Below are 14361 nucleotides of genomic sequence, written 5' to 3' on the forward strand. Positions count from 1 at the left end.
TCCTAGAGTTGAAAGTACTTTGGTGCAAAAAGTGCATATCAATCCCAGAACAACAGAGAAGGACCTTGTGAAGATGCTTGAGGAAACAGGTACAACAGTATCTTTATCCACATTATAACGAGTCCTATATCGACATAACCTGAAAGGACACTCAGCAAGGAAGTAGCCACTGCTCCAAAACCGCCATAAAAAAAGCCAAACTACGATTTGCAACTGCACATGCGGACAAAGATCGTACTTTTAGGAGAAATGTCCTCTGGTCTGATTAAACAAAAACAGAACTGTTTGGGTACTGATATGTTTGGAGGAAAAAGGTGGAGGCTTGCAAGTCGAAGAACACCATCCCAACCGTGAAGCATGGGGGTGGCAACATCACGTAGTGGGGGTATTTTGCTGCAGGAGGTACTGGTGCGCTTAATAAAATAGATGGCATGATGTATAGGGAAAATTATGTGGATATATTGAAGCAACATCTCAAGACATCAGTCAGGAAGTTAAAGCTTGGTTGCAAATGGGTCTTCCAAATGGACAATGACCCCAAGCATTCTTCCAAAGTTGTGGCAAAATGGCTAAAGGACAACAAATTGAAGGTATTGGATTGGCCATCACAAAGCCCTGACCTCAATCCTATGGAACATTTGTTGGCAGAACTGAAAAAGCATGTGTGAGCAAGGAAGCCTTCAAACCTGACTCAGTTACACCAGCTCTGTCAGGAAGAATGGGCCAAAATTCACCCAACATGTGGGAAGCTTGTGGAAGGCTACCGGAAACATTTGACCCAAGTTAAACAATTTAAAAGCAATGCTAACATATACTAATGAGTGTGTAAACTTCTGACCCACTGGGAATGTGATGAAAGAAATTAAAAGCTGCAAAAAATATTTATTTCTGTATTATTCTGACATTTCACATTTTTAAAATGAAGTGGTGATCCTAACTGACCTAAGACAGGGAATTTTTACTAGGATTAAATGTCAGGAATTGTGAAAAACTGTGTTTAAATGTATTTGGCTCAGGTGTATGTAAACTTCTGACATCAACTTTATATACAATATCTACGCATGTTTCATGGTAAGACAAACCTGATATTACTAATTTAACTTGAGATTTTCTTCTAACTATTAACATTAATAGTAAGTAGTAATCTTTATTGAAAATTAAAATAGCAACAACAACAACAAGCCATCAGTAAAATATATGATCTTCCAGATGACTCAGATATCCACATCACCTCAGACCATTTACATGTAGTCTCCTTCTCTTCCAGATGACTCAGATATCCACATCACCTCAGACCATTTACATGTAGTCTCCTTCTCTTCCAGATGACTCAGATATCCACATCACCTCAGACCATTTACATGTAGTCTCCTTCTCTTCCAGATGACTCAGATATCCACATCACCTCAGACCATTTACATGTAGTCTGTTTCTCGCCGTCACTCCAGAAACAGTGTCATATGTCTGTGTGTGGTATATGTAGGTATAGTGTGTATAGACAATTGGTAAACACCATGTCTTTACATTGAGAGATGGACAGATTGAGTCTAGACATTAGTCTGGTAAACACCCTGTCTTTACATTGAGAGATGGACAGATTGAGTCTAGACATTAGTCTGGTAAACACCCTGTCTTTACATTGAGAGATGGACAGATTGAGTCTAGACATTAGTCTGGTAAACACCCTGTCTTTACATTGAGAGATGGACAGATTGAGTCTAGACATTAGTCTGGTAAACACCCTGTCTTTACATTGAGAGATGGACAGATTGAGTCTAGACAATAAGCTGGTAAACACCCTGTCTTTACATTGAGAGATGGACAGATTGAGTCTAGACATTAGTCTGGTAAACACCCTGTCTTTACATTGAGAGATGGACAGATTGAGACCACACCATGACACATTCTGAGAATACATAGGAAAAACACATATAGACATGATCACTCCTGCATTGAGAATTTTCTCTGACATCTAAAGAACAGACCGTCTGAACAATACAACCCACTAAAATCATCTCCCAATATGCACATTTATAGAGGAATAATGAAGTCAAACCAAAGTATTTTCCCTCTGTGGTGTGAATATTATTTTGCTTTAGAATAGAGTCTTGGTGGTGGTTATTACTGTGAGAAAGCCAGGCAGGTAATGTTTCAGAATAATGCATGATAATGTGTATATCAGCACTCCTGAGAAACAACTTAATGTGGTCAGTCAGGTGGAAAATATGGAGGAGAGGAGAGTGGGACAACTTCTACTTCTCTATAGTATGATATAATAACATAATATAGCTCCACTCATTCCTCTTTCTTCTTTAAAGTAACCCTGAACTAAAAGAGTGCCCTTCTCAGTCAACCTACCGTCACACAGAATCACAATAAACCTCCTCAGTCAACCTACCGTCACACAGAATCACAATAAACCTCCTCAGTCAACCTACCGTCACACAGAATCACAATAAACCTCCTCAGTCAACCTACCGTCACACAGAATCACAATAAACCTCCTCAGTCAACCTACCGTCACACAGAATCACAATAAACCTCCTCAGTCAACCTACCGTCACACAGAATCACAATAAACCTCCTCAGTCAACCTACCGTCACACAGAATCACAATAAACCTCCTCAGTCAACCTACCGCACACAGAATCACAATAAACCTCCTCAGTCAACCTACCGTCACACAGAATCACAATAAACCTCCTCAGTCAACCTACCGTCACACAGAATCACAATAAACCTCCTCAGTCAACCTACCGTCACACAGAATCACAATAAACCTCCTCAGTCAACCTACCGTCACACAGAATCACAATAAACCTCCTCAGTCAACCTACCGTCACACAGAATCACAATAAACCTCCTCAGTCAACCTACCGTCACACAGAATCACAATAAAAACCTCCAGAATCAGTCAACCTACCGTCACACAGAATCACAATAAACCTCCAGAATCACAATAAACCTCCTCAGTCAACCTACCGTCACACAGAATCACAATAAACCTCCTCAGTCAACCGGCCATCACACAGAATCACAATAAACCTCCTCAGTCAACCGGCCATCACACAGAATCACAATAAACCTCCTCAGTCAACCGGCCGTCACACAGAATCACAATAACCTCCTCAGTCAACCGGCCGTCACACAGAATCACAATAAACCTCCTCAGTCAACCAACCACAGAATCACACAGAATCACAATAAACCTCCTCAGTCAACCTACCGTCACACAGAATCACAATAAACCTCCTCAGTCCGTCACACAGAATCACAATAAACCTCCTCCCCTGCCATCACACAGAATCACAATAAACCTCCTCAGTCAACCTACCGTCACACAGAATCACAATAAACCTCCCCAGTCAACCTACCGTCACACAGAATCACAATAAACCTCCCCAGTCAACCTACCGTCACACAGAATCACAATAAACCTCCCCAGTCAACCTACCGTCACACAGAATCACAATAAACCTCCCCAGTCAACAAATTAGTCATTGCAATGCTCCCTAACACACACAAGAGAGAGGGAGAGAGGGGGGGAGAGAGAAAAAGAGAGGACATCTTGTACTGCTGCATAACAATGACGCCTGCCAATCAGGTTGTGAGTCTATGTGTCCCTACTCCTGTTTCGCCTGTCCCACCGTCATCACCCACCCCCCCAGCAGTGTCCCCTCTCTGTCCCACCCCACCCCCCAGCAGTGTCCCCTCCCTGTCCCACTCCAGGCCCCCAGCAGTGTCCTCTCACTGTCTCACTCCAGGCCCCCAGCAGTGTCTCCTCCTTGTCCCACTCCAGGCCCCCAGCAGTGTCCTCTCACTGTCCCACTCCAGGCCCACAGACAGCAGTGTCCCCTCCTTGTCCCACCCCTGGCCCACAAACAGCAGTGTCCCCTCCCTGTCCTACCCCAGGCCCCCAGCAGTGTCATCTCACTCTCCCACCCCAGGCCCACAGACAGCAGTGTCCCCTCCTTGTCCCACCCCAGAACCCCAGCAGTGTCCTCACTGTCCCACCCCAGGCCCACAGACAGCAGTGTCCCCTCCTTGTCCCACCCCAGGAACCCCAGCAGTGTCCTCTCACTGTCCCACCCCAGGCCCACAGACAGCAGTGTCCCCTCCTTGTCCAACCCCAGGCCCCCAGATGTGTCATCTCACTGTCCCACCCCAGGCCCACAGACAGCAGTGTCCCCTCCTTGTCCCACCCCAGAACCCCAGCAGTGTCCCCTCCCTGTTTCTGAAACATCACAGCACAGTTGAAAAAAGGTTGAGGGTAGAGGAAGGACTAAAAACAAACAAAATACAACTCATGTAAAATAGACTGCTTCCATAAAATGTATATAGTATGTATGAGATGGAAGTAGAGGCCTAAGCGTTGTTGTTCACTAGTTTACTGCAATTAGGGGAGGGGTGGTAGGGTTAGAAAGTAATAAAGGAAAATATATTTTAAAACAAGATGTGTGTGTGTGTGTGTGTGTGTGTGTGTATATATATATATATATATATATATATATGTACAGTTGAAGTCTGAAGTTTACATACACTTAGGTTTGAGTCATTAAAACTTTATTGTTAACAAACTATAGTTTTGGCAAGTCGGTTAGGACATCAACTTTGTGAATGACAAAAGTATTTTTTTAAACAATTGTTTAAAGACAGATTATTTCACTTATATTTCACTGCATCACAATTCCAGTGGGTCAGAAGTTTACATACACTAAGTTGACTGTGCCTTTAAACAGCTTGGAAAATTCCATAAAATGATGTCATGGCTTTAGAAGCTTCTGATAGGCTAATTTATATAATTTGAGTCAATTAGAGTTGTACCTGTGGATGTATTTCAAGGTCTACATTCAAACTCAGTGCCTCTTTGCTTGACATCATTGGAAAACCAAAAGAAATCAGCCAAGACCTCAGAAAAATAATTGTAGACTTCCACATTGTAGACGGCCTACAGGGAGGAGGTGAGGGCCCTCGGAGTGTGGTGTCAGGAAAATAACCTCACACTCAACGTCAACAAAACTAAGGAGATGATTGTGGACATCAGGAAACAGCAGAGGGAACACCCCCCTATCCACATCGATGGAACAGTAGTGGAGAGGGTAGCAAGTTTTAAGTTCCTCGGCATACACATCACAGACAAACTGAATTGGTCCACTCACACAGACAGCATCGTGAGGAAGGCGCAGCAGCGCCTCTTCAACCTCAGGAGGCTGAAGAAATTCGGCTTGTCACCAAAAGCACTCATAAACTTCTACAGATGCACAATCGAGAGCATCCTGGCAGGCTGTATCACCGCCTGGTATGGCAACTGCACCGCCCTCAACCGTAAGGCTCTCCAGAGGGTAGTGAGGTCTGCACAACGCATCACCAGGGGCAAACTACCTGCCCTCCAGGACACCTACACCACCCGATGCTACAGGAAGGCCATAAAGATCATCAAGGACATCAACCACCCGAGCCACTGCCTGTTCACCCCGCTGTCATCCAGAAGGCGAGGTCAGTACAGGTGCATCAAAGCTGGGACCGAGAGACTGAAAAACAGCTTCTATCTCAAGGCCATCAGACTGTTAAACAGCCACCACTAACATTGAGTGGCTACTGCCAACACACTGTCAATGACACTGACTCTACTCCAGCCACTTTAATCATGGGAATACTCCAGCCACTTTAATCATGGGAATTGATGGGAAATGATGTAAATATATCACTAGCCACTTTAAACAATGCTACCTTATATAATGTTACTTACCCTACATTATTCATCTCATATGCATACGTAGATACTGTACTCTATATCATCGACTGCATCCTTATGTAATACATGTATCACTAGCAACTTTAACTATGCCACTTGGTTTACATACTTATCTCATATGTATATACTGTACTCGATATCATCTACTGTATCTTGCCTATGCTGCTCTGTACCATCACTCATTCATATATCCTTATGTACATATTCTTTATCCCCTTACACTGTGTATAAGACAGTAGTTTTTTTTGGAATTGTTAGTTAGATTACTTGCTTTTTATTACTGCATTGTCGGAACTAGAAGCACAAGCATTTCGCTACACTCGCATTAACATCTGCTAACCATGTGTATGTGACAAATAAAATTTGATTTGATTTGATTTTGATTTGGTTCATCCTTGGGAGCAATTTCCAAACACCTGAAGGTACCATGTTTATCTGTACAAACAATAGTACGCAATTATAAACACCATGGGACCACACAGCCCTCATACCGCTCAGGAAGGAGACGCGTTCTGTCTCCTGGAGATGAACGTACTTTGGTGCAAAAAGTGTAAATCAACCACAGAACAACAGCAAAGGACCTTTTGAACATGCTGGAGGAAACAGGTACAAAAGTATCTATATCCAGAGTAAAACGAGTCCTATGTCGACATAACCTGAAAGGCTTCTCAGCAAGGAAGAAGCCACTGCTCCAAAACCGCCATAAAAAAGCAAGATTACGTTTTGCAACTGCACAAGCGGACAAAGATCGTACTTTTTGGAAAAATGTCCTCTGGTCTGATGAACCGAAAATATAACTGTTTGGCAATAATGACCATCACTATGTTTTGAGGAAAAAGGTGGAGGCTTGCAGAAGGGAAAAAGGGAAGGCTTGCAAGCTGAAGAACACCATCCCAACCGTGAAGCACGAGGGTGGCAGCATCATGGTGTGGGGGTGCTTTGCTGCAGGAGGGACTGGTGCACTTCAACAAAATAGATGCCACCATGAGGATGGAAATTATGTGGATGGAAATTATGTGTATATATTGAAGCAACATCTCAAGACATCAGTCAGGAAGTTAAAGCTTCGTCACAAATGGGTCTTCTGAATGGACAATGACCCTAAGCATACTTCCAAAGTTGTAGCAAAATGACTTAAGGATAACTAAGTCAAGGTATTGGAGTGGCCATCACAAAGCCCTGACCTCTATCCCATAGAACATTTGTGGGCAGAACTAGTGACTTCCGACGCCGACAGAGATGGCCGCCTCGCTTCGCGTTCCTAGGAAACTATGCAGTTTTTTGTTTTTTTACGTGTTATTTCTTACACTAGTACCCCAGGTCATCTTAGGTTTCATTACATACAGCCGAGAAGAACTACTGAATATAAGATCAGCGTCAACTCACCATCAGTACGACCAAGAATATGTTTTTCGCGATGCGGATCCTGTGTTCTGCCTTACAACCAGTGTAACGGAGTGGATTACATGCAGCGACCCGAAAAAACGACTCAGAAAAAGAGGGAAACGAAGCGGTCTTCTGGTCAGACTCCGGAGATGGGCACATCGTGCACCACTCCCTAGCATTCTTCTCGCCAATGTCCAGTCTCTTGACAACAAGGTTGATGAAATCCGAGCAAGGGTAGCATTCCAGAGGGACATCAGAGACTGCAACGTTCTCTGCTTCACGGAAACATGGCTAAATGGAGAGACGCAATCCGAAGCGGTGCAGCCAGCGGGTTTCTCCACGCATCGCGCGGACAGAAACGAACATCTTTCTGGTAAGAAGAGGGGCGGGGGCGTATGCCTTATGACTAAAGTGACATGGTGTGATGACAGAAACATACAGGAACTCAAATCCTTCTGTTCACCTGATTTAGAATTCCTCACAATCAAATGTAGACCGCATTATCTACCAAGAGAATTCTCTTCGATTATAATCACAGCCGTATATATCCCCCAAGCAGACACATCGATGGCTCTGAACGAACTTTATTTAACTCTCTGCAAACTGGAAACGATTTATCCGGAGGCTGCATTCATTGTAGCTGGGGATTTTAACAAGGCTAATCTGAAAACAAGACTCCCTAAATTTTATCAGCATATCGATTGCGCAACCAGGGGTGGAAAGACCCTGGATCATTGTTACTCTAACTTCCGCGACGCATATAAGGCCCTGCCCCGCCCCCTTTCGGAAAAGCTGACCACGACTCCATTTTGTTGATCCCTGCCTACAGACAGAAACTAAAACAAGAAGCTCCCACGCTGAGGTCTGTCCAACGCTGGTCTGACCAAGCTGACTCCACACTCCAAGACTGCTTCCATCACGTGGACTGGGAGATGTTTCGTATTGCGTCAGACAACAACATTGACGAATACGCTGATTCGGTGTGCGAGTTCATTAGAACGTGCGTTGAAGATGTCGTTCCCATAGCAACGATTAAAACATTCCCTAACCAGAAACCTTGGATTGATGGCAGCATTCGTGTGAAACTGAAGGCACGAACCACTGCTTTTAATCAGGGCAAGGTGTCTGGTAACATGGCTGAATACAAACAGTGCAGCTATTCCCTCCGCAAGGCTATCAAACAAGCTAAGCGCCAGTACAGAGACAAAGTAGAATCTCAATTCAACGGCTCAGACACAAGAGGCATGTGGCAGGGTCTACAGTCAATCACGGACTACAGGAAGAAACCCAGCCCAGTCACGGACCAGGATGTCTTGCTCCCAGGCAGACTAAATAACTTTTTGCCCGCTTTGAGGACAATACAGTGCCACTGACACGGCCTGCAACGAAAACATGCGGTCTCTCCTTCACTGCAGCCGAAGTGAGTAAGACATTTAAACGTGTTAACCCTCGCAAGGCTGCAGGCCCAGACGGCATCCCCAGCCGCGCCCTCAGAGCATGCGCAGACCAGCTGGCCGGTGTGTTTACGGACATATTCAATCAATCCCTATACCAGTCTGCTGTTCCCACATGCTTCAAGAGGGCCACCATTGTTCCTGTTCCCAAGAAAGCTAAGGTAACTGAGCTAAACGACTACCGCCCCGTAGCACTCACATCCGTCATCCTGAAGTGCTTTGAGAGACTAGTCAAGGACCATATCACCCCATCCACATCGATGGAACAGTAGTGGAGAGGGTAGCAAGTTTTAAGTTACTCGGCATACACATCACAGACAAACTGAATTGGTCCACTCACACAGACAGCATCGTGAGGAAGGCGCAGCAGCGCCTCTTCAACCTCACCAAAAGCACTCACAAACTTCTACAGATGCACAATCGAGAGCATCCTGGCGGGCTGTATCACCGCCTGGTATGGCAACTGCACCGCCCTCAACCGTAAGGCTCTCCAGAGGGTAGTGAGGTCTGCACAACGCATCACCGGGGGCAAACTACCTGCCCTCCAGGACACCTACACCACCCGATGCTACAGGAAGGCCATAAAGATCATCAAGGACATCAACCACCCGAGCCACTGCCTGTTCACCCCGCTGTCATCCAGAAGGCGAGGTCAGTACAGGTGCATCAAAGCTGGGACCGAGAGACTGAAAAACAGCTTCTATCTCAAGGCCATCAGACTGTTAAACAGCCACCACTAACATTGAGTGGCTACTGCCAACACACTGTCAATGACACTGACTCTACTCCAGCCACTTTAATAATGGGAATTGATGGGAAATGATGTAAATATATCACTAGCCACTTTAAACAATGCTACCTTATATAATGTTACTTACCCTACATTATTCATCTCATATGCATACGTAGATACTGTACTCTATATCATCGACTGCATCCTTATGTAATACATGTATCACTAGCCACTTTAACTATGCCACTTGGTTTACATACTCATCTCATATGTATATACTGTACTCGATATCATCTACTGTATCTTGCCTATGCTGCTCTGTACCATCACTCATTCATATATCCTTATGTACATATTCTTTATCCCCTTACACTGTGTATAAGACAGTAGTTTTTTGGGGGAATTGTTAGTTAGATTACTTGTTTGTTATTACTGCATTGTCGGAACTAGAAGCACAAGCATTTCGCTACACTCGCATTAACATCTGCTAACCATGTGTATGTGACAAATAAAATTTGATTTGATTTGATTTGATTTGATTTGAACTGAAAAAGCGTGTGTGAGCAAGGAGGCCTGCAAACCTGACTCAGTTACACCAGCTCTGTTTGGAGGAATGGGCCAAAATTCACCCAACTTATTGTCGGAAGCTTGTGGAAAGCTACCTGAAACGTTTGACCCAAGTTAAGCAATTTAAAAGCAATGCTACGAAATACTAATTGAGTGTATGTAAACTTCTGACCCACTGGGAATGTGATGAAAGAAATTAAAGCTGAAATAAATCATTCTCTCTACTATTATTGTGACATTTCACCTTTTTTTTTTAAAGTGGTGATCCTAACTGACCTAAAACAGGGAATTTTTACGGTGATTTGAATGTCAGGAATTGTGAAAAACTGAGTTTAAATGTATTTGGTTAAGGTGTATGTAAACTTCCGACTTCAACTGTACATATATATATATATATATATATATATATATATATACACAAATATATATACAGTATATCACAAAAGTGAGTACACCCCTCACATTTTTGTAAATATTTGAGTATATCTTTTCATGTGACAACACTGAAGAAATGACACTTTGCTACAATGTAAAGTAGTGAGTGAGCTTGTATAACAGTGTAGATTTGCTGTCCCCTCAAAATAACTCAACACAGAGCCATTAATGTCTAAACCGCTGGCAACAAAAGTGAGTACACCCCTAAGTGAAAATGTCCAAATTGGGCCCAAAGTGTCAATATTTTGTGTGGCCACCATCATTTTCCAGCACTGCCTTTACCCTCTTGGGTATGGAGTTCACCAGAGCTTCACAGGTTGCCACTGGAGTCCCTTCCACTCCTCCATGACAACATCACGGAGCTGGTGGATGTTAGAAACCTTGCACTCCTCCACCTTCTGTTTGAAGATGCCCCACAGATGCTCAACAGGGTTTAGGTCTGGAGACATGCTTGGCCAGTCCATCACCTTTAGCCTCAACTTCTTTAGCAAGGCAGTGGTCGTCTTGGATGTGTGTTTGGGGTCGTTATCATGTTGGAATACTGCCCTGCGGCCCAGTCTCTGAAGGGATGGGATCATGCTCTGCTTCAGTATGTCACAGTACATGTTGGCATTCATGGTTCCCTCAATGAACTGTAGCTCCCCAGCAGCACTCATGCAGCCCCAGACCATGACACTCCCACCACCATGCTTGACTGTAGACAAGACACACTTGTCTTTATACTCCTCACCTGGTTGCCGCCACACACGCTGGACACCATCTGAACCAAATTAGTTTATCTTGGTCTCATCAGACCACAGGACATGGTTCCAGTAATCCATGTCCTTAGTTTGCTTGTCTTCAGCAAACTGTTTGCGGGCTTTCTTGTGCATCATCTTTAGAAGAGGCTTCCTTCTGGGACGACAGCCATGCAGACCAATTTGATGCAGTGTACGGCGTATGGTCTGAGCACTGACAGGCTGACCCCCCACCCCTTCAACCTCTGCAGCAATGCTGGCAGCACTCATACGTCTATTTCCCAAAGACAACCTCTGGGTATGACTCTGGGCACGTGCACTCAACTTCTTTGGTCGACCATGGCGAGGCCTGTTCTGAGTGGAACCTGTCCAGTTAAACCGCTGTATGGTCTTGGCCACCGTGCTGCAGCTCAGTTTCAGGGTCTTGGCAATCTTCTTATAGCCCAGGCCATCTTTATGTAGACCAAAAATTATTTTTTTCAGATCCTCAGAGAGTTCTTTGCCATGAGGTGCCATGTTGAACTTCCAGTGACCAGTCAGTATGAGGGAGTGTGAGAGCGATGACACCAAATTTAACACACCTGATCCCCATTCACACCTGAGACCTTGTAACACTAACGAGTCACATGACACCGGGGAGGGAAAATGGCTAATTGGGCCCAATTTGAACATTTTCTCTTAGGGGTGTACTCACTTTTGTTGCCAGCGGTTTAGACATTAATGGCTGTGTGTTGAGTTATTTTGAGGGGATAGCAAATGTACACTGTTATACAAGCTCACTCACTACTTTACATTGTAGCAAAGTGTCATTTCTTCAGTGTTGTCACATGAAAAGATATACTCAAATATTTCCAAAAATGTGAGGGGTGTACTCACTTTTGTGATATACTGTATATATATACACACACACATAATATATATATTATTATTATATATATATACACACACACATAATATATATATATATATATATATATATATATATATATATATATATATATATATATATATATATATATACTGTATATATATGTGTGTGTGTGTGTATATGTATGTGTATATGTATATACACACACACTACCGTTCAAATGTTTGGAGTCTCTTTATTTAGACAGAGAGTCAATGCTGAGACCAAGGTCTATTTATTTAGACAGGGAGTCAATGCTGAGACCAAGGTGTATTTATTTAGACAGGGAGTCAATGCTGAGACCAAGGTGTATTTATTTAGACAGGGAGTCAAAGCTGAGACCAAGGTGTATTTATTTAGACAGGAGTCAATGCTGAGACCAAGGTGTATTTATTTAGACAGAGAGTCAATGCTGAGACCAAGGTATCTTTATTTAGACAGGGAGTCAATGCTGAGACCATGGTCTATTTATTTAGACAGGGAGTCAATGCTGAGACCATGGTCTATTTATTTAGACAGGGAGTCAATAATGAGATCATGGTCTATTTATTTAGACAGGGAGTCAATGCTGAGACCAAGCTCTTTTCCAGATGAGCCCTGAATAGCACCGCAATTCACATCAAAATGCAATAAACACATTAAACCTCATGTTCATATATACAATAAAATACACTACTATAGAATCAAATTAAATAAGAATTGTCACATGCGCCAAATACCACAGCTGTAGAGCTTACCGTGAAATGCTGACTTACAAGCCATTAACTTAAGGCTAGGCATCCCGTTAGCGGGACAACTTCCGGTGAAACTGGAGGACACGCAATTAAAATAAATAATCAAAACATTATGGATATTAAACATTTAGTTACATACAAGTGTCATATATCGGTTGAAAGCTTAAATTCTTGTTAGTCAAACTGCACTGAAAGATTTACAGTAGCCATTACAGTGAAAACATGCCATGTGATTGTTTGAGGACGGCGCCCCATATCAAAATATTTATCCACCGGCACAGGTTTCATAAATTCACAAATAGCGATTAAATATTCACAAAATTTTTGAAAATCTTCCTCTGATTTGTCATCCAAAGGGTCCCAGCTATAACATGTAGTGTGGTTTTGTTAGATAAAATCCACCATGGATCAAAACTAACCACAGCCATGAGCAGCCATGCAGTAGAGCCACATACACAGACCCGCTGGGTGCCATGCAGGGCCTGTAATCCCCAGCCCCAAACCTTCCAAGACAGAACCGGACAGGATAGACCTTCCTATCTACAGTATAGTACTGTACAGTAAAGGACAAAATGAGACAGGACAGAACTAAATCATTCCTATCTACAGTACAGTCCGGGACAGGATAGACCTAAAACAATCCTATCTACATTAGAGTACAAGACAGGAAAGACCTAAAACAATCCTATCTACAGTACAGTACAAGACAGGATAGACCTAAAACAATCCTATCTACAGTACAGTACAAGACAGGACAGGATAGACCTAAAACAATCCTATCTACAGTACAGTACAAGACAGGACAGGATAGACCTAAAACAATCCTATCTACAGTACAGTACAGTACAGTACAGGACAGGATAGACCTAAAACAATCCTATCTACAGTACAGTACAGGACAGGACAGGATAGACCTAAAACAATCCTATCTACAGTACAGTACAGTACAGTACAGGACAGGATAGACCTAAAACATTCCTATCTACAGTACAGTACAAGACAGGATAGACCTAAAACAATCCTATCTACAGTACAGTACAGGACAGGATAGACCTAAAACAATCCTATCTACAGTACAGTACAAGACAGGACAGGATAGACCTAAAACAATCCTGTCTACAGTACAGTACAAGACAGGACAGGATAGACCTAAAACAATCCTGTCTACAGTACAGTACAAGACAGGATAGACCTAAAACATTCCTATCTACAGTACAGTACAAGACAGGATAGACCTAAAACAATCCTATCTACAGTACAGTACAGTACAGGACAGGATAGACCTAAAACAATCCTATCTACAGTACAGTACAAGACAGGATAGACCTAAAACAATCCTATCTACAGTACAGTACAAGACAGGACAGGATAGACCTAAAACAATCCTATCTACAGTACAGTACAAGACAGGATAGACCTAAAACATTCCTATCTACAGTACAGTACAAGACAGGATAGACCTAAAACAATCCTATCTACAGTACAGTACAGTACAGTACAGGACAGGATGGACCTAAAACAATCCTATCTACAGTACAGTACCGTATAAGACAGGATAGACCTAAAACATTCCTATCTACAGTACAAGACAGGACAAAACAATCCTATCTACAGTACAGTACAGTACAGTACAGTACAAGACAGGATAGATAG

At 43.1% G+C, this 14361-nt stretch overlaps 1 protein-coding gene across 1 annotated transcript; it reads left to right on the forward strand.

The window, feature by feature from the left end:
• Positions 1-3586: 3586 nt before the first annotated feature.
• Positions 3587-4257, forward strand: LOC121845157 (keratinocyte proline-rich protein-like). Its single transcript, XM_042315929.1, has 2 exons — positions 3587-3607; positions 3730-4257. Exons 1-2 carry the CDS (start codon positions 3587-3589, stop codon positions 4255-4257), a joined length of 549 nt encoding a protein of 182 aa, XP_042171863.1.
• The last annotated feature ends 10104 nt before the right edge of the window (positions 4258-14361 follow it).

Source organism: Oncorhynchus tshawytscha, unplaced genomic scaffold (assembly GCF_018296145.1).
Source record: "Oncorhynchus tshawytscha isolate Ot180627B unplaced genomic scaffold, Otsh_v2.0 Un_contig_1660_pilon_pilon, whole genome shotgun sequence".
NCBI lineage: Eukaryota > Metazoa > Chordata > Actinopteri > Salmoniformes > Salmonidae > Oncorhynchus > Oncorhynchus tshawytscha.

Excerpts from the sequence above, each read along its gene's own strand:
- LOC121845157 (XM_042315929.1), top strand. The coding sequence starts at position 3,587 with ATGACGCCTGCCAATCAGGTT. Across the intron at positions 3,608-3,729 it reads TGACGCCTGCCAATCAGGTT|GCCCCCAGCAGTGTCCTCTC; the intron begins GTGAGTCTATGT and ends GTCCCACTCCAG.